The 22,760-nt window shown below is 38.2% G+C and overlaps 2 protein-coding genes across 3 annotated transcripts; both read left to right on the top strand.

Annotated features, from left to right (window-relative positions):
* The first annotated feature begins 4,374 nt into the window (after positions 1-4,374).
* On the top strand, positions 4,375-7,103 carry LOC306846774 (uncharacterized protein). Its single transcript, XM_079380378.1, has 4 exons — positions 4,375-4,437; positions 4,750-4,918; positions 5,490-5,739; positions 6,974-7,103. The coding sequence occupies exons 1-3, from the start codon at positions 4,392-4,394 to the stop codon at positions 5,623-5,625; spliced, it is 351 nt and encodes a 116-aa protein (XP_079236504.1). The 5' UTR covers positions 4,375-4,391; the 3' UTR covers positions 5,626-5,739; positions 6,974-7,103.
* A 653-nt stretch (positions 7,104-7,756) lies between these two features.
* On the top strand, positions 7,757-11,961 carry LOC306846908 (uncharacterized protein). Of its 2 annotated transcripts, none has more exons than XM_079380602.1 (7): positions 7,757-7,836; positions 8,960-8,990; positions 9,199-9,255; positions 9,553-9,622; positions 10,289-10,439; positions 10,600-10,902; positions 11,827-11,961. In XM_079380602.1, exons 1-6 carry the CDS (start codon positions 7,802-7,804, stop codon positions 10,778-10,780), a joined length of 525 nt encoding a protein of 174 aa, XP_079236728.1. In that variant the 5' UTR covers positions 7,757-7,801; the 3' UTR covers positions 10,781-10,902; positions 11,827-11,961. The 2 variants fall into 2 exon arrangements, with proteins under 2 accessions (XP_079236728.1, XP_079236729.1); XM_079380603.1 differs by having other exon boundaries at positions 10,600-11,148; positions 11,736-11,961.
* Positions 11,962-22,760: the final 10,799 nt, after the last annotated feature.

The following is a 22,760-nucleotide window of genomic DNA, read 5'->3' as shown; positions in this document are numbered from 1 at the left end:
TGATTTCTCACTTGTTTTTTGCTCTTGATCTTCAGTTATCTTGCTTGTAATGTTTTCTTTAGTTGTTCATCAGTCTCGTTTCTAGTCTTGTATTCTCGTTATTGCTTCGATTTGATACTGTTCGTCCAATCTTACGTGTTTCCTTTACTTATTTGTTTTAATTGTTTGGTTTTTCATTTCTTTTTCGTGTGTTATTTTTTCCCTTTTATTACATCATGATGTTTCTCCTTGTGTTGTGCTCAGTTGTGTTGTTTGGTGGTCTTGAGTGGTGTCTTGTTGTTAGGGCTGCGCGATATGGCCAGAAAAATGATCACGATAATTTTTTTCATATCAGTCGATATCGATAATTATCACGATAAATGTCAAGTCTTTATTTCTTTCAAGTTTAAAGCCAGAATTTTGCTCCATTTGCTCATTTTCCTTGACAAAATAAATATCTAAATAAAAAAATATTATTTCTTAGTTTCTGCATGTTCTAATGAGTGATATTGTTTCAAATCAAGAAACAGGTTTGGGTTGCCTGATAATATTACAAATAATAATGATATCACATTTTTGTCTCTTAGAAATGCACATTTGATATAGCTTGAGTTAGGATACAGAGGTAAATTTTTGTTCATTTTTAAAATCAGTAACATCTGTAATAATTGTACCAACCTCAGTTTTATATGGTTAAGTTTTGTTTTTGTTATTTTCAATTAAGCGTATGATCTCCCATAGTAGCATACATTTAAATCATGATCAACACAATTAAAACCACACATATAACACCTCAATACCATGGTAAAAATATAACTATATGGTTTTTAGGTAGCCTATTTGTATGAAAAACAGTCTAAAAACATTCTGTATAAATGCACACATGCTATAGCTTAATCACAAATACACGATAATTATATACCTCCTGTAATAAAATTCAATGTGAATATCCCACATTTCTGCCACAATACCACGGTGCTACAGTAAATCCATGGTAAATGATGGCGAGGTGTAGATTGAAAAGCCATCTGATTGTCGCGTAGCACACAGTGTTTCTCCTGTTTGTCTATGAACTAGTTTAAATCACCGGGTCATTTGTGTTCATCGCTGCATTCAAGCGCTTCACACTGGATCTCACAGCGCTGTTTAGTGCTCGTGTGACTGAGTACATCTAGTGAGTTCGCGCTGCGCGACACTGACTTTGATCCGAGCGGATAAACGGTCCTTGTGGTGCGATTCAAATGAGTCGCGCTGTTTCTTTCTACTTTTGGCACATAAACATTATATCAAACATTTATCGAACTCTTCATATGGTTTTATCGAGGAAAATTATATCGCGATAATTATCGTTATCGAATTATCGCCCAGCCCTACTTGTTGTGTGTTTGTGCTGTGTTTTCTCTCCAGTCCTGCTCTACTAGCTTGATGCTTGTTTCACACTTATGCCACGTACAGTGTGTATGCAATCCATGTGCGTTACGTATGTGGAGTAGAAGTGGCACGGACTCGTTTAGCTTTCACACAGGATGCGTTTGCAGTCTGCTCCTTATCTGCTGCTGTTTATCACAAACAACATGTATCCATTATTTTGATTTCAAATCCAAACGTTGTTACTGAAAATTATTTTTCAGCATTGTGATCCTATTTTATCACAGTATAGTAATACAATCTTTCATAGACATCTTCACGTTTAACCTCAATAAATATAAACAATGTAATATTCAATGCAGTTGACCTCTAGATCAAGTGGCAACACATTTCAATGCAACATATAGTCTACTTTTCTTTAGTTAAAAGTAGGCCATCACAAATATTTTAAATTAAAACTGACAGAAACGGTTGGCTCTCATGCTTTGCATTTAAATCTTTATTTCAAGCAATCCTGCGGGTCTTAAAGAACTTCGTTATTCTACCTCCATAAGTGCATTTGTAATGTTACCTTGATTATCTAAAAGTACACTTTTCCTTGTTGACTGCGAAACACAGTAGACTTTACTTAGGCCGATAATCGGTCGACCCCTACTCGAAGGAGAGTATAGGAGATCGCTGGAGACTCAAAGGAGAGTATAGGAGATCGCTGGAGACTCAAAGGAGAGAGTAGGAGATCGCTGGAGACTCAGCGGTGGGTATAGGAGATCGCTGGAGTCTCAAAGGAGAGTATAGGAGATCGCTGGAGACTTGAAGGGGAGAGATAACTGGAGACTCAGCGGTGAGTATAGGAAATGACAGAGACTCGAAGGAGAGTATAGGAGATCGCTGGAGACTCGAAGGAGAGTATAAGAGATTGCTGGAGAGTATAGGAGATCGCTGGAGACTCGAATGAGAGTATAGGAGGTGACTAGAGACTTGAAGGAGAGAGATCACTGGAGACTTGAAGGAGAGTATAGGAGATCGCTGGAGACTTGAAGGGGAGAGATAACTGGAGACTCAGCAGTGGGTATAGGAGATAACGAAGACTCGAAGGAGAGTATAGGAGATCACTGGAGACTCGAAGGAGAGTATAGGAGATTGCTGAAGACTCAGCGGTGAGTATAGGAGATTGCTGGAGACTCAAAGGAGAGAGATCACTGGAGACTCAGTGGTGAGTATAGGAGATCGCTGGAGACTTGAAGGGGAGAGATAACAGCGGTGAGTATAGGAGATGACGGAGACTCGAAGGAGAGTATAGGAGATGACGGAGACTCGAAGGAGAGAGATCACTGGAGACTCAGTGGTGAGTATAGGAGATTGCTGGAGACTCAAAGGAGAGTATAGGAGATCGCTGGAGACTTGAAGGGGAGAGATAACAGCGGTGAGTATAGGAGATGACGGAGACTCGAAGGAGAGTATAGGAGATGACGGAGACTCGAAGGAGAGAGATCACTGGAGACTCAGTGGTGAGTATAGGAGATCGCTGGAGACTCAAAGGAGAGTATAGGAGATCGCTGGAGACTTGAAGGGGAGAGATAACAGCGGTGAGTATAGGAGATGACGGAGACTCGAAGGAGAGAGATCACTGGAGACTCAGTGGTGAGTATAAGAGATCGCTGGAGACTTGAAGGGGAGAGATAACAGCGGTGAGTATAGGAGATGACGGAGACTCGAAGGAGAGTATAGGAGATGACGGAGACTCGAAGGAGAGTATAGGAGATCGCTAGAGACTCGAAGGAGAGAGATCACTGGAGACTCAGCGGTGAGTATAGGAGATGACAGAGACTCGAAGGAGAGAGATCACTGGAGACTCAGCGGTGAGTATAGGAGATCGCTGGAGACTCGAAGGAGAGTATAGGAGATTGCTGGAGACTCAAAGGAGAGTATAGGAGATCGCTGGAGACTCAAATGAGCTGTATTTTTGATCAAATAGCCTCGGTGAACATCAGAGAAAAAAAAACATTACAAATCTTACCGACCCCAAACTTTTGAGTGGTTGTGTGTGTGTGTGTGTGTATAGTACAGTAATTCATTCAGAATGTCTTTATAGGACATTGGTGACAAGTTCTAGAGCACAAACTCGTTGGGTTGAAGAGGAGAAGGATCTCTCTGAGAAAGGTCTGGTATGGTTTCTAAACACAAAGGGAACAGTGCTCTCTCTCTTATAAAAGGAATTAAATTGTATTGAGTTTTTTATGTTTTCTAGGCACAGTTTGGCCACAGTTGGACTAAGATCTAATCTAAGAACTAATTGGCACTAGGGCAGTTCTACAGGTCAAGAGTTATGCTAGGCAGTACTTCAAACATAAGGTATGACTTTAACCCATTTCCACATTACAATATGAAAATCTATAAGTTTTTGGTTTAGATGTGCTTTAGAAATTTATTTATATATAAGGGAATAATTATATTATATAGACATCCAAGGGGGTATTTTTAAAATCTACATTTAAAAAATATTTATTGGATTATGTTCATGTATAATAAGAATATATAATAAGTTTGTTTCTTATAAGAAAGTAATAATAGAGTGGGGGAACTATGACGTCACTTTGTAGGCGGATCGGCTGTTAGCATGAACCTGGGTCCTTGACAAAAAGCGAGAAAAAAGGAGAAAAAGCCAATTCATGAGTCTGAACTAAAGAACTCATGGCCTTTCCTGTTTTGTCTTAAGGATATATATTTTTTTACATTTTCATTTGCTTACTGCATCACACTGCTCCAAAGAGTCATGGAGATCATTGAAGGGAAAGGGAAGAGGATTCTAAGATTTTTTCAAGGCCAACAAACAGTGAGGTGCATGCTGTTCTGTCAAAGTATCAAAAGGGAAATTCTCTGGTCTTGTGCATCCTGCAACTCTTAATGGCCCATTTTAAAGAGAGAACAGAATCCCTTCTAATTGAAGCTGATGTAAGTAAGATCATTTTGATTTTTAACGTCTTAAAAGTTTAACTGGTAATACAAAATATATTTTTTTAGGTATAGCAGCAACTGCAGCCGACATGGAAAGAGATGGATTACCAGATTCACCTGCACTGATCATCCAAGGTAATGCGCCTTACTTTCTGTCTCTATTATACACACTGTTCTTTGCTTTCTATTTCTATTATTTCTATTTCTTTCTATTTCTATTCTATTTTTGCCACCTCTGTTCCTGTATTCTATTTCACAGTCCTGTTCTCACTCCTATATTCATGTTCTCTGAACCACTCTCTCTCTCCTTACTGGTAAACATAGTCTTCATGATCTTTTAGTTTATAGTATTAGAGTATCAGTGTCTTTATTAGTTAACATGAACTACCCATGAACCATGCTTTTACAACACTTATTAATCTATGTCCTTCCGTATTTCTTTTACAGATGAATCCATGACCCCAAGCAAGTGGATGTTGTCAGTCGAAAGGGAAGTTGTCCTTGGCCCATGTTTAGAGGTATTTGTTGAGGGTCTGGCAGCATTGTCTGCGACCTATTACAACTTAAACCTTGCTTATCAGGATGAAGCTGCATGCACCCTCGAATTTATTCAGAGGTATGTCAGAGCATAAATTCCTACTGAACATTTATTGTAGCCATTCAAATTTCCTTTACTTTTTTAGGTTTACAAGTTTGGATAGCTTATCAGGATTAGATGGTTTTTTTTGGAAATGTTTTCAAACAGCAAAAAATTGCTAACTGCACACTGAATTGAGTACATACCACCAAAGTCCAGCAAAAATATTTTATTAAAAAAATCTATAACAAAATATGGAAACAAATTTAAAACTACAAACAATGCAGAACCATATTATAAATACACATATATATATAACAAAAATAAAAAGTCAATATAAATAAGATAAATAAAAGAAATAATAATTATATAATTTAATAAAATATATATATATATTTGTCTCACCTTTGTGGAGCATGTTGCAGCCATCAAAATTTATTTTCAAAATACAATTAACTTGGTCAGTAAAACTATTGGAAATATTTTCTTTGGTCCAAACTCTTCAATAAATGAAATGTTATATAAAATGTGATTTTAAAATGACACTTACATTTATTTTATTCTTTGAGTATATGCTTTTTTTTTTTAATTGATGTGTTTTTTTTCACAGAGGAATTGTGGGAATTGTTAACCCCGAAACTGGATCAAATGTTGCTGGAAAGAGAGACATGAAAATGAAAGGAATGAACCCACATGTATGCACACTGCTACGGAAGCTAATGGACTTTGAATGGCTTGCTATTTAAAAAAAAAAAAAGTGTTCCAATGAAATTGAAGTGAGAGACTCTGAACTGATTGTCAAGCATGATTGATGTTCAAGTTAATGTACATGCAATGTTCATGGATTTGGCAATTTAAAGGTAGGCACAGTTCAGACCCCTTCTTTTGTGTTTATTTAAACTTTGAGTTTATGACTGAAGTTTAGTCACACTGTAGGGAAGTTGTAACAAATGCCCAAATTTACTGTAAAATGTATGTATAACAGTTCACAGTTGCTCTAGTAATTTCAGTCACATTCGTAAACATTGCTACTGTAATTTTACAGGGATAGCATAATTTTACAGCATATATATACAGCAGTGTGCTGTATTTTTACAGTACAATTGTAATTATTGATTTACAGTACTCTTGTAAATTTACAGTCTTATTGGCAACCAAAATTACCAGCAAGTTACTGTAAATTTCACAGTAATTTTTTTTACAGTGTGTATTTGCTTTGGATTGAATGAATGTAATCAGTCGACGCCATTAGCTTCATCGGCAGCGTGTCAACATATAGAGCCGTTATGCTTCAGCTGTCCCGAGTCCTGGCTCTTGGACCTTTCCCGATCCGTTCCCCCTCTCTCTCCCACTTTTTCCTGTAAAATACTGTCCTATACTAATAAAAGGCAAAAACGGCAAAAAATTAAATCTTTAAAAAAAAAGAATAAATGCAATTGTTAATACACTTCATACACAGTAATACGATCATCATTGTGTAAATATTTGTTTTAATGAGAGCTTGGAATTGTTTCACATTGTATCTTTATATCAGCTAGATGCACACACACACACAAAAAGTGTACACACAATGTGTAAACCTAGACTGAGCTGCTCAAACACTCTTAAAAATCCTGAATGAATGCTTTTCTGTCATCTTTGGAAGAAATCCTAAAGGGCTCAAATATGAATCCTCTAAGAATCAAATCAAATCCAACTGGATAAACTAACATTCTGACAAAATAAAGACAGGAGTTTCTAAAGATCCAGTAGGATCTTGTTAATGTTTGCTCACACTAGCACTGGCTCCACATTTTGATAGAAATTCCAATAGTTTTTTGACAAGAATCAGATCCACGTACGAGCCTGACAGAATAGCTGTCCTCAGTCCCAGAATGCTCTCGGTAGCCAAATATACTGGCATTGCCAGCATCCCATAATTACCCATTACCACACATGGTGGTGTCTGGCAGTTTGGCACATTTTCAGCTCATATTCAAAGATTATGCCACACTAAAGAGGATTACATAATCTGCATGTTTTTATGAATCAGTCTAATGTTTCAGTGCAGCTCCTCTCTTCTGCATTGACATGGTTGTGCTTTTGGTCCTAAAGGAGAAAAGATCTACAAATGGAGCTCCACTATCCTGGCTCCTCCAGTCCCAGTGTATGTCCAGGACATCGCTTTCAAGGTCAGAGCTCGCTGTCCGACTCTAATTACGGCTGTCATTGTTAGAGTTGGAGTGTAGAGGGCTGCATTGGGATTGGGACCCGCCGGGTCCCGCGGGACCCAACGCAAATCTCGCGGGAGCGGGCGGTTTGAACTTTGCTGCGGGCGGGAATGGGCGGCTAAAAAAAAAACACTGCGGGATCGGGAGGTAGCCTAGCGACATGATGTCATTGTCAACAAAAATCAAAGTACTTGAAGGCTGTGTCCAAATTCAGGGTCTGCATCCTTCGGAGTACTCATTTGAAGGATGTTACGTCACAGCGCCGCGACGAAGGCTGTCCAAATTCGTAGGATCCTTCAAATGCGGCCCACAAATACGTCCTCCTTTTCCCCGAATTGGAAGGATGGGTGTGGTGGATCCTTTCCCGTCCTACCTATCCTATAATTCTTTTCGGCAGAGCGTAATGGCGGACGAAGCGAGCGGTACACTGTTAAATGTCGCTGTAGATTTAGCAGCACAGTACTGTAATAACCTACAGTACAATACTGCAATTGTATATTACAGTAAAGTACCGTAATTTGGATTGGATTGTGGGTAATTTTGTTTGAGCGGGAACATTTTACAGTGAATTTTAGTGTTGCTGTAACCTAGCTGTAACCTGGCTGTAAAATGCCTGGCAATAATACAGGGCTGCTGTAAACAGAGAGCGCGCGCGCTGCCCGACTGACGTCAGAGCACAACTGCAGGCAGATGCAGATCACTCGCTGGGTGGATGGATCTCACTCTCTGCGGATATCTGGAAATTTGGTAAGTTAATTTACAATTTTATAATAAGGTTTTAGGATTTTACACTATAGTGTACAAATGACAGTGGAAGTTTAGCCAGCGACGGTTGCAAAAACACCGTTAGTTAGATCTGCTCTTTCACCCCGTCGCTTGTCCGACATTTTCAAATCTAACTCGAGTTTTAAACATTGAATTAACATTACCTCACGGTTTATTTCGATCAAAACAGACTTGGTGATTGTTGGAACGGTGGAAGGACAAATCGAGGTGGTTAATCAACGTTAAATGTGTTATACGATGGTCTGCGAGATAAAATTACTGCATTTGGCATGTTACGTTTGAAGGATCTTATGATAACAAAAATGGCTAACTTAGGGATCCTTTCCATTACATCCGATCCTGTCAGTTGTAAAAACAAGCACGTTATTTTGCTCAAACTATATTTGCTATATTTGCAGTCCGTTTCTCGGATGGCGAACTTGATGATTTTATGATTTTACGAACTTTTATGATAAATGTAACAGACGTAGGCAAGTAAGTGCTGGTGCGTGTAAACCTCACTCCCCTGATCTCAAAAAGAGGCGCTCTGGCGTCTGACGCTAGAGGCCGTGGTCTCCTCAGAGCGCCCGCCTCCCGCGCCGGAGACCGCGGTTCGAATCCCGCTCGGAGCGAGGCGAAGTAGAACCGGTGACATAAATACTGGACTAAATTTAATAAGTCGTTTAAACACGTAAAAACAAGGGTTAAAAATACTGCACTTTCCTTTTCAACGCAAAATGGGTGATTTGGGCTTAGAGAGATTGGCTATTGGTACCAGTTTAGCATTTTACTTCATTTCTATTTAGGCGGGAGACTGTAGCATTGTGATTTGTAATGACAAATAATGATTATTATAATAATTAAAAATATGAATAAAGGTGTAAATTGTTCAAAAAACTATCAGCGTTAATAATGATCTATTAGGCAACAAAGACAAGTAAAATGCATGCCAAAAAAGCAAGTTAGAATATTTAGAGAGGTCAAGTGAAGCTTAATGTGAAGCTTATTTTTATTAACCTAACGTTAGATGTATAAGCAGATGTATGAAGTCCTCAACAGGAAACATAACAGTTAACTGAATAATATGTATTTTGATTTCTTACAGCTATACAGTGCTGCCTGGGAAGGAGTTTTCTGTAAGTATTTGTCATGTTAATACAATGTTTTAAACTTAAAGTTTTAAAATCTAAAGGTTACATTTTTATTTATTTAATTGGCTGTTTTTTTTTTATTTCTAAAGAATTTTCTTTTACAATTTCTCTCTGACACAGTCTGCTCATCTTTATTGGTGCTGTGGATAACAGGTTTTGTCATACGTATTTTTGTTTGTCATGTCTTTTTCAGTTTTGGTCACCGCCAGGTTCCAGTACCACCTCAGCAAAGTTCCAGCCAAATTTGAAAGTATGTCCAGCTACAGCTGCAAGTCATGCAGTTTCTCAACCTCCCTTTTAAATGCGTTCACCATACATGCAAAAGTTCACCGAAATGTGGCTAAGTACCTCTTTGCATGTGGGGTACCTGAGTGCCCTTGCACTTTTAAGAATTTTCAATCTTTTAAGTCACATATGTATCGACACCATGGCAAGGCAAGACTGGTGCCGACTAAAAGCAGATTACAATATTTGACGAGTTATACTCATGTTTTATGTAGTTGCTTCATATTCTGTACTTTGCTTCATGTTGTTTTAATATGTTTAGGTCACTGCAACCCAGGCAGACATTGAGGCACAGCAGGTGATACCAGACACACCCAGGCTCATTATGCTTGGTAAGTATGTGGTTTTCCCCTTCAATTTATTATTTATGTAGACACACACACACACACACACTCACTCACACATACCCATACATATTAAAGGGTTAGTTCACCCAAAAATGAAAATTCTGTCAGTAATTACTCTCCTTCATGTTGTTCCAACCCCGTAAGACTTTCGTTCATCTTCGTTACACAAATTAAGATATTTTTGATTAAATCTGAGAGCTTTCTCACTCCTCCATAGGCTTCTATGGAATTGAAACTTGCCAGCCCAGAAAGTTAGAAAAGACAATGTTTAAAATAGTCCAAGTGACTACAGTGGCTCAACCTTAAGTTTATCAAGCAACGAGAATACTTTTTGTGCTAAAAAAAAAACAACTAAAATAACGACGAATAGTGAGCCTACCTGTTCGTTCTGACGTACAACCCAGAAGCGATGCGCTGTTACACTACGTGAACTTATTCAGGCCCACACAGAAGAAAATTATTAGTTGAAGAAAGTCGTTATTTTTGTTTTGCTTTTTGCGCACAAAAAGTATTCTCGTCACTTGATAAACTTAAGGTTGAGCCACTGTAATCACTTGGACTATTTTAACGATGTCTTTACTATCTTTCTGGGCCGGCAAGTTTCAGAATAAAACATTGTAGGTAATTAACGTTGTGTTCTTTAATTTTCAGGACATTCAGTCATGACAGCATCCAAGGTTCTATTGACGCTGGACAACAGTGACAATTTTATACTCGCCTTTGCAGTGCTCTTTGCAAGCTACTACATTTTTAACATCGAGTACCAGGAGTCTGCTGCATGTACACTAGAGCTTGTCCAGAGGCAAGTAAATTTCTTTCTGCATTTTGCTTTTGAATTTTTATTAAATCGGGTGTGCAACAGAAGAACTAAAAGTTGCAGGATGGGAGGAATTTTAGGACAAAGTTGAGTGCATTATTCCTTTTTTAAGCATATTTATTGACTGGTATGATATTGCTAGCAGGTTCCTGGTCAGAATCAACCCTGAAGACAGCAATGCCAGTCAGAGAGTTAAGTGTACTGCCAGACAGGGAGTCAGCAAGAAGACCAAGAGGGTGGTGCAGAGGAAGGTGACGACCATCAACCCTCATGTAAATAGCTTTATTCGGTCCTTGATGGAGTTTGAGTGGAAAACCTCAAACTGAACTGTTGGTGGGACACTTGTTCTTGTTTTTGTTTTAGTTGTTTACTTGTAATTCTTTTGTATAACCCAATCCTGAAGTTCACCCAAAAATGAAATTTGTCATCACTTACTCACCCTCGTGTTGTTCCAAATCTGTACGAGTTTCTTTCTTCTGCTGAACACAAAAACAAGATATTTTGAAGAATCTTGGTAATCAAACAGTTGATGGTAGCCATTGACTTCCGTAGTATTTATTTTGTTCCTACTGTGGAAGTCAATAGCTACCATCAACTGTTTGATTACCAAGATTCTTTAAAATATCTTGTTTAAAGGAACACGCTGAATTTTTGGGACTTTAGCTTATTCACTGTATCCCACAGAGTTAGATAAGTCCACACACACCCTTTTCATCTCTGTGCGTGCCGTAACTCTGTCTGATGCACCCACCGCTAGGCCTAACTTAGCACAAAGACTGGAGGTAAACGGCTCCAGCTAGCATACGGCTCCCAACAAGTGACAAAATAACACCAACATTTTCCTATTTACATGTTGTGATTTGTATAGTCACAGCGTGTACAAATAACAAGGTCACATGAGACACAGCCATCTTCTAACCGTATACAAACTGAGAACTATACTCTCAGAATACTCTCTATACTATCATAAAATTAGTGCAACACTCTGAGCGAACTCTGCTCCTCACCACGGGGCTTCTCAGGTGCTGCGAGCAAATCACTCCGCAGAAGTAGCAGTACTTCGCCTTCTGAGAGTATAGTTCTCAGTTTGTATACGGTTAGAAGATGGCTGTGTCTCATGTGACCTTGTTATTTGTACACGCTGTGACTATACAAATCACAACATGTAAATAGGAAAATGTTGGTGTTATTTTGTCACTTATTGGGAGCAGTAGGCTAGCTGGAGCCGTTTACCTCCAGTCTTTGTGCTAAGTTAGGCCTAGCGGTGGGTGCATCAAACAGAGTTACGGCACGCACAGAGATGAAAAGGGTGTGTGTGGACTTATCTAACTCTGGGGGATACGGTGAATAAGCTAAAGTCCCAAAAAGTCAGCGTGTTCCTTTAACTATCCCTTTAAAAACTGTTTACCTGTAAAGTGCTGGTGTACTGGACATGCAATGTTCCTAAATGAAATGTTTTTTCATAAATACACAATAGTGTAATTGATTAATAAACATTTTTTTGGACAATAACATTGTTTGGATTGATTGATTGCAGTTATTTTGAAGTTGCATTATAATATTACCTGTAAATGTATATACTGTAATAACTACATATTATATAATATTATCATTATTAGTAATTTGAAAATTATAATATTTAGTAATAATGTATCAATATAGATATTACAGTACAATACTGTATAATGAATTACAGCAGAAGCAGAAACATTACAAAAATACAGTAAAAATACAGTAAAGTACTGTTTTGTAGTTTACAGTACTGATCCTGTGTACTGTAAAGTAAATTACAGTACAGTTACTGTAAATCAAAATACAGTAACTTGCTGGCAACCTTGCTGCCAGTACTGTACTGTAAAAATACAAGAAAATCGTTAACAGTGTAGCGGAGTGGGAGAGGAGTTTCTCTGACAAAACAAGCTAAAGTTTATGCTTCGGCTCAATGAATTTGTAGGAGAAATTAGTAGAATACTTAAAAACAAATAAAAATAGGCTATAATGGCTTACCTGGATGTGACTGTCTTGTAGTCTGATATAAAAAACTCTCCGACAACGAGCAAAGAAAGTATTTAATTTATTTAATTGCTTTATTTCTTCCAAAAGAATTAAAATGAGGAGAATAACTCTTTGTTTGTCCATTTTCCCGCTTCTTGCTTGGCGCTGTCACGGTTGCTAGGCGACAGGATATGAGCAACGGGTAAGGGAGGGAACTGAAAGAAGGGTAGGCTGTCCAAATTCACAAACACCGACTTCCGGGTTTTGCGGACGTCGGAGGATCCCTCCTCCTTCAACCGGGTAGGAAGGATCCTAAGGAGGATGCAGACCCTGAATTTGGACACAGCCGAAGTCTAAAGAAACGCGCGGTAGCCTAAGCGTTTTAGATGTCCCCGATAGCCCAGGCTATATTCATCTTCCCTACCAGTGCGTCAGAATACATGCAGGTCAGGGAAAGAAACAAACATGAATCTCTTTAATAATAGCAATACAATACGTTTTTTTTTTCCTGCGGGACGGGAGAAGACAAAATCAATGCATCTCTATTATCGTGCGGAATAAATTCTCAGAGTTTTGCGGGTGCGGGCGGGAGTGGACATACATATTGCGGGTGCGGGTGGGAGTGTAACACACACGTTGCGGGAGCGGGCGGTAATGGTCAGAAATTCGGCGGGCGGGAGCGGGATGAAGAAAACAGTCCCGCGCAGGGCTCTATTGGAGTGCTTATAATCTGTATTTTTCTGTAGAGTGCAAGTTTTTTAATGAAATCTCTCAGTGAAAGCATGCAGCTATTGGGTGCCATGAAAGTATCATATAAGCAATATAAAAGGCACAGACTGTGAGAAACTGACATTTGAGTCATTATTCACACAAACTCTTACCTTGCACGAGTCACTGAGCTAAGGGTGAGTAAATTATTTATTTTATTTTGGGGTGAACTGTCTTCAAGTTATTTAATTGATATTTCTTCTTTTTTTTCTTCATCTTGCTGTATATAGCTCTTGAACCTAATTTTAATCTTGAACGTCAACATTGCATGAAAATAAACTTTGTATGTTGTGTGTGGGTGATTTATACTGAAAACGGAAATGCTTTATTAAAAACTGAATTACACTATTTTAAGAATGTATGTGAATTTCTCTCCATTGCAGATGTTCACTGGTGGTGGTTAGATTTTGGATTTAAAATCCGTTATAATTCTGCGCTGTGTTTACTACCTTAATTCATATTCAGGAATTAAAGAGGCATTTTAAATGCAGTTCTGAATGCATTCTGCAAAATGTTTGATTGTGTTTGAAAGATATCATTCAACGCATAAGAAATGTCTCGTTGTGTAAGCTGGAAACCCCTAGTTTCTTCTGCTATTCTCCCTGCTGAACTATTTCTGAAATCTCTAAAGACTAAAATAGATGTGTCTTGTTATAGACATGACAGTTATTTCTCCAGAAACCTGGTTTTAGATTCCAGAAAAAAAGTCATTATAGACTTGATATAATGATAACAGTCCAGAAGAGAGCTTGACCTTAGATCAGTAAACTCTCTAGACTTAATTCACCTGCACAGAAAATGAATCTTCACCCTCATCAGCACAGCGTTCACTTTCACTCTACTCACCGCGAGTCAACTGTTACCATCTTGTGTGGCCGTAAAAAACTAATTCAAGAGTGAGAAGAGTGAGGGGAGATGTGTGATTTAATGAGATAATGAAGAGACGGTGGCATGAAAGTGTTGTGAGCGACCCTCAGGGCTGATTCTACAACATGATTTGCTTCACCAAACATACGGAAATGTTCAGAATCTATATGCTTGCTTAGTAAATGGGCAGAAAATTGCTCTGATTTTACACTAAACATGCAATTTACATTGGCATTAGTGCATTTGGCACTTTACATTTACATTTAATCATTTAGCAGACACTTGTATCCAAAGCGACTTACAAATGAGGACAATCAAGCAATCAAAATCAACAAAAGAGCAATGATAAGCAAGCGCTACGACAAGTTTCAGTTAGCTTAATGCAGTATACATAAGGTTTTTTTTTAAATTATATAATAAATAAAAAGAAAACCGGTAGAATAGCAAAAGAATAGCGCAAGCTAGTGTTAGAGGCCCTTTTTGTTAATTGTATAATAAATAAAAAGAAAACAAGAAATTTTTTTCTTTTTTTGAACCCTATGAGACGAATATGAAAAATTCAGTTGTCTGTGAAACAAACTCTGCACTAGATGATATATTATCTGACCAGTCACAATCCAGGATGAGAAGTATGTATTTCTACGTAGAAAAGCATTTATCTGGTTTAAATTCATAGTTAAAGTGGCATCAAACCAAAGATGTAGCATAATGAGTCGAGACAAGAAGGACACTGTGTTATGAGTTTGGGCTCCTTGTTGGACTTTTAGTTTGTCATCCATTTAGTTCCTGTTTCCTGTGATTCCTTCATTACTTTTTTATTGTTCTCACCTGTGTCTTGTTCCCCTCATTAGTGTCTGTGTATTTAAACCCTTGTGTTCCCGCTTCTCAATGATTTTTTTATATCTGTCTGTGGTGCATTTTCTTGGTTTATTCAGTTCTGTTCCTTGGTTTTTGTTGATATTAACTAAACGTTTTACTGCATTTAGATCAGATATGGTTTTGAGGACAAGGCTCGCCACAGTCTATGCTTCACTTCTCTTAAAATGAGTGGTTTTCATGGTGTTATCTTGCAGACTTCTGGATTCTCTCATCGCTCATTAATGCAATATTTATGTTCATATCAACTCTGGTGTGTCAGGTGACGTTTCGCACGAGGATCTACCACTGCAACATCAACAGTCAGGGTGTGATCTGTCTGGACATCCTGAAGGACAACTGGAGCCCGGCGCTCACCATCTCCAAAGTGCTGCTGTCCATCTGCTCTCTCCTCACAGACTGTAACCCTGGTAAGACGCTGGTCTGATGGAGCCGGTCGAGGGCTGGAGCTCCAGTGTTGGTCAGTATGCTGGAGCTCCACCTGTGTGACCGAGACGACAGCAGAGCAGTTACAGGTGTGGGCATCGATACAGCCGCTTCGTGCTCATGTATGAAACTGCGCACATCTGTTCATCTCATCTCGGAGCTGACTGTGTGGTTCTGAATAAATGTTGCACTTTAAATTTAGGGCTTTTACACAACACTTAAAAAGAAAGGCGCTTGACGATGCTATAGAAGAATCTTTGTCTAAAATTCCATAAAGAACCATTAACATCTGAAGAGGTTTAAATTAGATTATAAAAAGATAAGGATGAGTTCTTTACAGAACCTTTGACTGAATGGTTCTTTGTGGAACCAAAAATGCTTCTGTGGCATTGACGTGACGAACCCTTTAAGCACCTTTATTTTAAAGAGTGTATATCATTAGACTTGAAACACAACTATGTCTGTTTACCTTGATGATCCTCTTGTTACCTATCTTGATAGTCGTAATGTTTTCAGTGTGTGAGATCTCGCTCTCTCTTTCTGAGACATTGATTTATTTTTATTGCTCTCGCACATGACTCCAGTGCAAAATGATCACTGGTTATACCAGAAAGCGTTGCATTGAGCTAGTTTAAACTGACTTCATCAGTCTGTGTCTGTCAGACCCTTTTTTAATTTTTTTTTTTTTTTTAAATGCAGGGTTTTAATACATGCAGGGGTCTTTGGTTTATTACAATAAAGCACTTTATAATCTTAAATAAAATGTTGCAGCCTCGCTGTAAACCCTAACAAGCTGGCACAACTCCAATATAAGATGATCATTAGCATCAAACTCCAAGATTTAGTAACATTTTTAACTTCGTACTACACTTTTAACACTCTGCGCTTTAACTTGCCTTCAAATATTGCATAAACTCAGACCATTTGATCACACTTCACAGTAGTGCTAATTCCCGTCGTGGCTGAACTGCATGATTATTTCTGATTTACTGCTGTATTTTATTCCTACTGTGGTAGTGTTGCCTCTGTCCCTTTGAGTTGTCAAATATTAATTTGGACCATTTTTTTGTAACATTGTGACCCTCCTTCTGTCACGGTCATTGTTGTTTGTGAACTTAATGTACATTTAGACACCAGAAACAAGCTTAAGTCTTAAACTCAATTCTGGTTACTCTTAAGATGTTTCAGTTTCTCGCGAGTAGGAAATTCTAAATGCATGTCAAGCTTAATTCTCTATTCAATAGTTAATTACATTGAAAGTCGTGACGTATTGTCAAGTATGGTGACCCATACTCGAAATTGGTGCTCTGCGTTTAACCCATCCAAGTGCACACACACAGCAGTGAGTAGTGAACAAATGCACGCACACACACACACCGTGAACACACACCCGGAGCAGTGGGCAGTGGGCCCGGGGAGCAGTTGGGGGTTCGGTGCCTTGCTCAAGGGCACCTCAGTCGTGGTATTGAGGGTGGAGAGAGCGCTGGACATTCACTCCCCCCACCTACAATCCCTGCCGGCCGGGGACTCGAACCCGCAACCTTTCGATTACGAGTCCGACTCTCTAACCATTAGGCCACGACTTCCCGCAGTAGGCTTACAGTGCTGTTGGCATTTCTTCAAGCCAAACGACTCCATATTCACTCAGATGTATTGATCTGAAAAAAATAATGTACTGATATATATCAAAGTGGAATTGTCTTCTATATCTGAACATGAGCTCAGTGCTCGTTTTCACTCCATTAAAATGAGCAAGGTCATCGAGCTGCAGGAGACGCAAGCAATCATGCATTATTTTGCATATTTTAGTGTAATTATACCAGATTCTCCATTATTGCTGCTCTCACTGCTGCTAAGTGATCTAGATCTAGCTGTAATTGCTGTTTCTCAGACCCTTTCCACAAATAGGGCCAATGATTTCCGCTCACTGCCTGTCTGACTCCGGAATATATTTTGGGGAGATGTGGCATCTTCCTGCTTTGCATACTGTTGCAAATCAGTTTTTTTTTTTTTCTCTCTATTTTCATCAAGATATTTTGGTGAGGTTGAGAGGGTATAATGCATTATTACTGTAATGACTGTCTTTTTTGATGTCGGTGTTGTGATGAGGTCAGTGTGAGGCCAAATGTTGCTGCAATGCTGGCAAGCTATAATATGAGTTTCTGTACTTGTTTTGTAGGCAGTTAGAGGGTCATGAAGTCCGTGCAGTGGCCTTCTCAGTAAATGTTGCTTCTCTGTAGATGTAGGGAAAACCAATAATTTGTACAAATGGCAAACAGAGTGGGATCTACAGAATAAATCCATCAAGTTTCTAACCGATGGAACCAGATCGTTTATAGCTGCTGTAGGATAGGTCATTCAAGGATGACAAGTTTTTAATACTATGGTCAAACATGTTCTCTCTGCCAAATCCCTTTATCTATCAAGCTTTTATATATTTTTTTATATATTTTATATATATATACACACATACATACACAGTGCACATTTATAAAAAAAAAAAAAGTGTTGAGCCAACTTAAAATTAAGGCAACCAGCTTCAGCAGATTTGAGTTTTCTCATGTTTTAAGTTTATACAACAAAGTTGAGAATCTCCTTCAAAAATAAGTTGAGAACTCAAATCTGCTGAAGCTGGTTGCCTTAATTTTAAGTTGGCTTTTTTTTTTTTTTTTTTTTTTTTTTTTTTTTTTTTTTTGTGTGCTGGGTTTAAAGGATTAGTTCACTTTTAAAAAAAAAAAACTTTTGCTGATAATTTACTCACCTCCATGTCATCCAAGATGTCCATGTCTTTCTTCAGTCGAAAAGAAATTAAGGTTTTTGATGAAAACATTTCTCCATATAATGGACTTCATTGGGACCCAAACGGTTCAATGTCTAAATGACGGTTTCAGTGCAGCTTCAAAGGGCTTTAAACGATACCAGACGATGAATAAGGGTGTTATCTAGCGACACGATCGGTCATTTCAAGAATAAATAAAGTTTAAGTTTTATAAGCACAAATGCTCGCCTTGCTCTGTTCTGTGATGCGCGTTCGTGACGTCACGTAATACGCAATGACGTGGAAAAGGTCACGGTTGACTTAGGCGGAAGTACCGAGTCAGTGTTTACAAATGTGCGGAAGGAGGACCATATACACATATTCAAATGTCTTTGTGTCAGTTTATCGTTTAAAATGCCCATTTCGTGTGCGTATCCTGGGTGTTTTAATATTAAAAAGCCTACTGACTCGGTACTTCCGCCTACCTCAACCGTGACCTTTTCCACGTCATTGTGTATTACGTGACGTCACGAACGCGCATCACAGAACAGAGCAAGGCGAGCATTTGTGCTTATAAAACTTAAACTTTTTATTTTTTTTTTATATTTATTTTTGAAATGACCGATCGTTTCGCTAGATAAGACCCTTATTCATCGTCTGGTATCGTTTAAAGCCCTTTGAAGCTGCACTGAAACTGTCATTTGGACCTTGAACCGTTTGGGTCCCAATGAAGTCCATTATATGGAGAAATGTTTTCATCAAAAACCTTAATTTCTTTTCGACTGAAGAAAGAAAGACATGGACATCTTGGATGACATGGGGGTGAGTAAATTATCAGCAAGTGTTTTTATTTTATTTTTACTTATTTTTTATTTTTTATTTTTTTATTTTTTTCCCAGTTAACTCTTTTGAAGAAATTTAAGTTAAGCCAAATACACTTGGAGTTTTAAGCAAAAATAAATTGTAAACATTAATTCAGCCATAACATTTCTTGCCATTTAAAATAGCCACACAAGCTGGAATGGTGTTAAACCCAAACAAACAGTTCTGATAGTCGAAAACTGTTTCTATCTATATTTCACAATTCATTATACCTCCAGACATGCATGTAAATTTAGTAATACGCCATAAGGCTGTGAAATCAAGTAACACATTTATGCCATAATTTTGAACAATCTGGCCAAAATCAAGTTCTTTTGGAGTTTGAGTATAGTTTGAAACTTGAAGCTTATCCGGGCCTGTCCCAATACCCACACTTGAGGTCTTTGCACTTGACAACTTGTCTGCTTGCATGAAGTTTTTGCTGAGTTTGGTCCAAGTGTTCAATTGGGTGTGAATTCACGTGTGTGTGTGTGTGTGTGTGTGTGTGTGGAGATGGAGCTTTTGATTACCTGACGGGATGCACTTATCTACACTTTCAACACTTTAAAATAAACTTCTAAGTTTGTGCAGAAATGCTTGTTACAGAAAACCGATTTGAGTTGTGGTGCTAAGTAAAAAAAAATATATTTTTTTTTTACAACTGATTTAATTTACAACCACCCTATCTGCCCTAAATAGTATTGAAAATTACTAATATCACAGAATTTGGGATGGATAGTGTGCACATTGAGACGCAGGCAATGTGATTTCAAAGTTGTTTTTTTTAAACCCTTGCGTGAACAAGGAAAAGGAGCTAGCAGAGCCGTTACCCGCCTGGCGTTTCTCACACCCATCCCCCTGTTTGCTGCTATTGAGCCTCAGGCTTTGGGTCTGGATCAGTCCTCCTCCCCCATGTTGTGCCCCTCTGACATCTCTATGAGATTCAGCTCATTATTGTGGGGCGAGAGCCAGTGACGGTTCATTAGCCTCTTACGGGTTTCCATCCCAATTACAAGCTCCTCCATGTGTCTCTGGAGGAACCACCTTTAACCCATATGAAGTCCTGACACACTTTCTTTTATCACATGAAATGCATGATCAGACGTGATTCTCATACAGGATGCACACAGACCTACTCCTCTATGGCTAGAGCTATACAATCTGATTGGCTGTTTTCATGCAATATTTTGAAGATCAGCACTAATGTCTGTTCACTGCTGGAGTGTTTCTAACACCGTAGACCAGATCAGACAATAGTGTGAATGGGACCAAACTGCTGCTAACACCTGTCTCTATTTCTTCTCCAGCTGATTCTCTGGTAGGACGCATCGCCTCACAGCTCCTTACTGACAGAGCTGAGCACGACAGGACCGTAAACAGTGGACCAAACGCTACGCCACAAACTCTGACCCGCACCCTTTAAAACGCATTCATCCTGCTGCACTGCCCCCTGCATCAACTCCCCATCATCCTTGATGTGTCGGTGTGTCTGGCCTACGTGTGCATTTATGCATGTGTATGGTGTTGTGTTTTTTTTTTTTTTCTCTTAAATGATTTGTATTTGGAAGTGTGACCAAGTTACATTTCACAAGCAATGTTTTTAGTTTGTAATGTTTGTTTTTGGTCTGTCTGATTCCTGGATTGATTGAAACTAACTTATTGTGTGAATTTGACACCCTGTTCTGCTTGCCTTGTACTTCATACCAAAACAAATTGTTTTACTTAATGAAAATTAAGCCTGTTTTTAGAAGTTACGTTTCTTTTGAGTTTTTGTTGACAATTAACATTAAGCAAACTGCATTAGTGTAATAAGCATATGGTGGTTTAATTATAATTGTGACCACACAAACTCTATGATCCTAAAAATCTCATTAGTTTAATGCGAAATGAGTTGGATGTTCTTTTGGGAGATTTGCCTCATGAAGCAGGCCAAGTTTTTGTATAATTGTTACTTGTTTTTCTTGTGAGATACAGAAATGCTCATCTGATGAAATCCTGTTTGAGTTTGGATAAGGTTTGCTGCTCACTGATCCACAGACCGTTTATTGTCAAAGCACAGGTCATATTCTAAGCAACAGAATGACTCTAAGTGTTTGAGTACTGTAAGTATTGGTCAGCTTGTTATATTTGCTGGTAGTTACCACAGCTGCTGCTTTCCTTTAGAAAATGACTGGTTGACCACATGGGTAACCAGACTAATACTTTTGTGAATGCTGCTCTGTGGCTTGCTCATGTTTTCCATCCACCTTTCTATATGACAGACATCAAAACCACAGCACTGCTGTTATGAGCAGCCTTATGAATGGTGGGCTCACAGATGCTGTTGCTGCAGTAAGTCTGTATGTAATGAGTACATGTTCTGTAATTACAGGAATACTGCACTGACACAATATTATTTTTAATAAGGAACATTTGTTTGTATACTTGTATCTGATCACAGATCCAGATAGATATAGCTTATTTGCATCTCTCCATTTCTTTTAAGGTGGTTATTTTAGAACAAAATGGTGTAATTTTTGTTAACAGTTTGTATTTTTTTTTTTCTTTTTTAAAAATGTTTTCTTACAGCCCTTATTTTTATTATTTTATTACAGTCGATACTTTTATTATGCTTTCACTGGCTTTCATTTTTTACACTTTTAAACCTGTATTTCTTTATCATCTCTAGACATGCGGAGATTATGGCTATATTTTATTTGAGAGTAACAAGACCGAGAGTTTGAACATGGAGCTGTGTGCACTTCAGTCCATCATTAAAGCATTATGAATACACTTATATACACTCAGGAGTGTAAAACTTCATTTACTTCATAGTATCAGTGTAAATGTAATCGGTTACAAGTTACCACAAGTTACAAGTTGTCTAAAATGTCATTAGTGTAACTATTTCAATTACTTTAATGTAACTAATTACATCTGGTTGCTTTTTGATTAATTTTCTAAATTTCTAACATGTTTTCAACTGTTAATCATTCTGACACATTTAAAGCAAGCAAGGTAACATTACAGTAGTGTTCAACACTGATTACAAAAAATGCACGAGAAAAACAGTTAATCTTAAAAAATGAAGCATTGTAACATTTGGACCAATCAGACACACAACTATTTGTTATATTTAACAAATAATCTCTTATGCCCCCTCACCTAACCCAAAAGACCAACTATGAGGGTCTGTGCACCCTCCCCCTGAAATGCATCTAACACCTAAGAAAGGCAGAGCAGGCCTCTGGTTCCATGGCAACCCATCTGATAATCTAATAATACTTGTTTTATTGCTCAAAGGAATGCAGGCAGAGCAACTCACTTCATTTCCCCTTAGAAAAGAGACATTATCCCATAAAAATTGACTCTTCTCTAAATAATTAATAGAAAAACCTTTCTTTGAATGAACACACATATCTTCAAGTCATTGTGTATATTATTACTGTTCTTGTATATGTTTTTGTGTATTGTATCCTGTTTTATGCATGCTAGCTACAGGATATTTAGTTAAATGGGGATTTGAGCGATGTTCCTCATCTCCCAGAGTTAAGGCCTTCTTGTAACCTTCACGTATAATTTTAGTGATGCAATTGAATAGCGAATGAATGGTGTAATTCTAGCCTAGCTAACTAGTAATTGCCATTGTCTGCGAAGTGAATGTGCTGATTTGATTTGTGAAAGAAGTTATATGTGATCATACAACTGACTGCGTGTGAGTTCCCATGCATGTTTACAGCGGCGCAAGTCCTGCTCCATTTGCACGTGTTGTAAAC

The sequence above is a fragment of the Barbus barbus genome, assembly GCF_936440315.1.
Source record: "Barbus barbus genome assembly, chromosome: 27".
Taxonomy (NCBI): Eukaryota; Metazoa; Chordata; class Actinopteri; order Cypriniformes; family Cyprinidae; genus Barbus; species Barbus barbus.
Note: the sequence above shows the minus strand (reverse complement) of the source record. Positions and strands in the feature narration are given on the sequence as shown.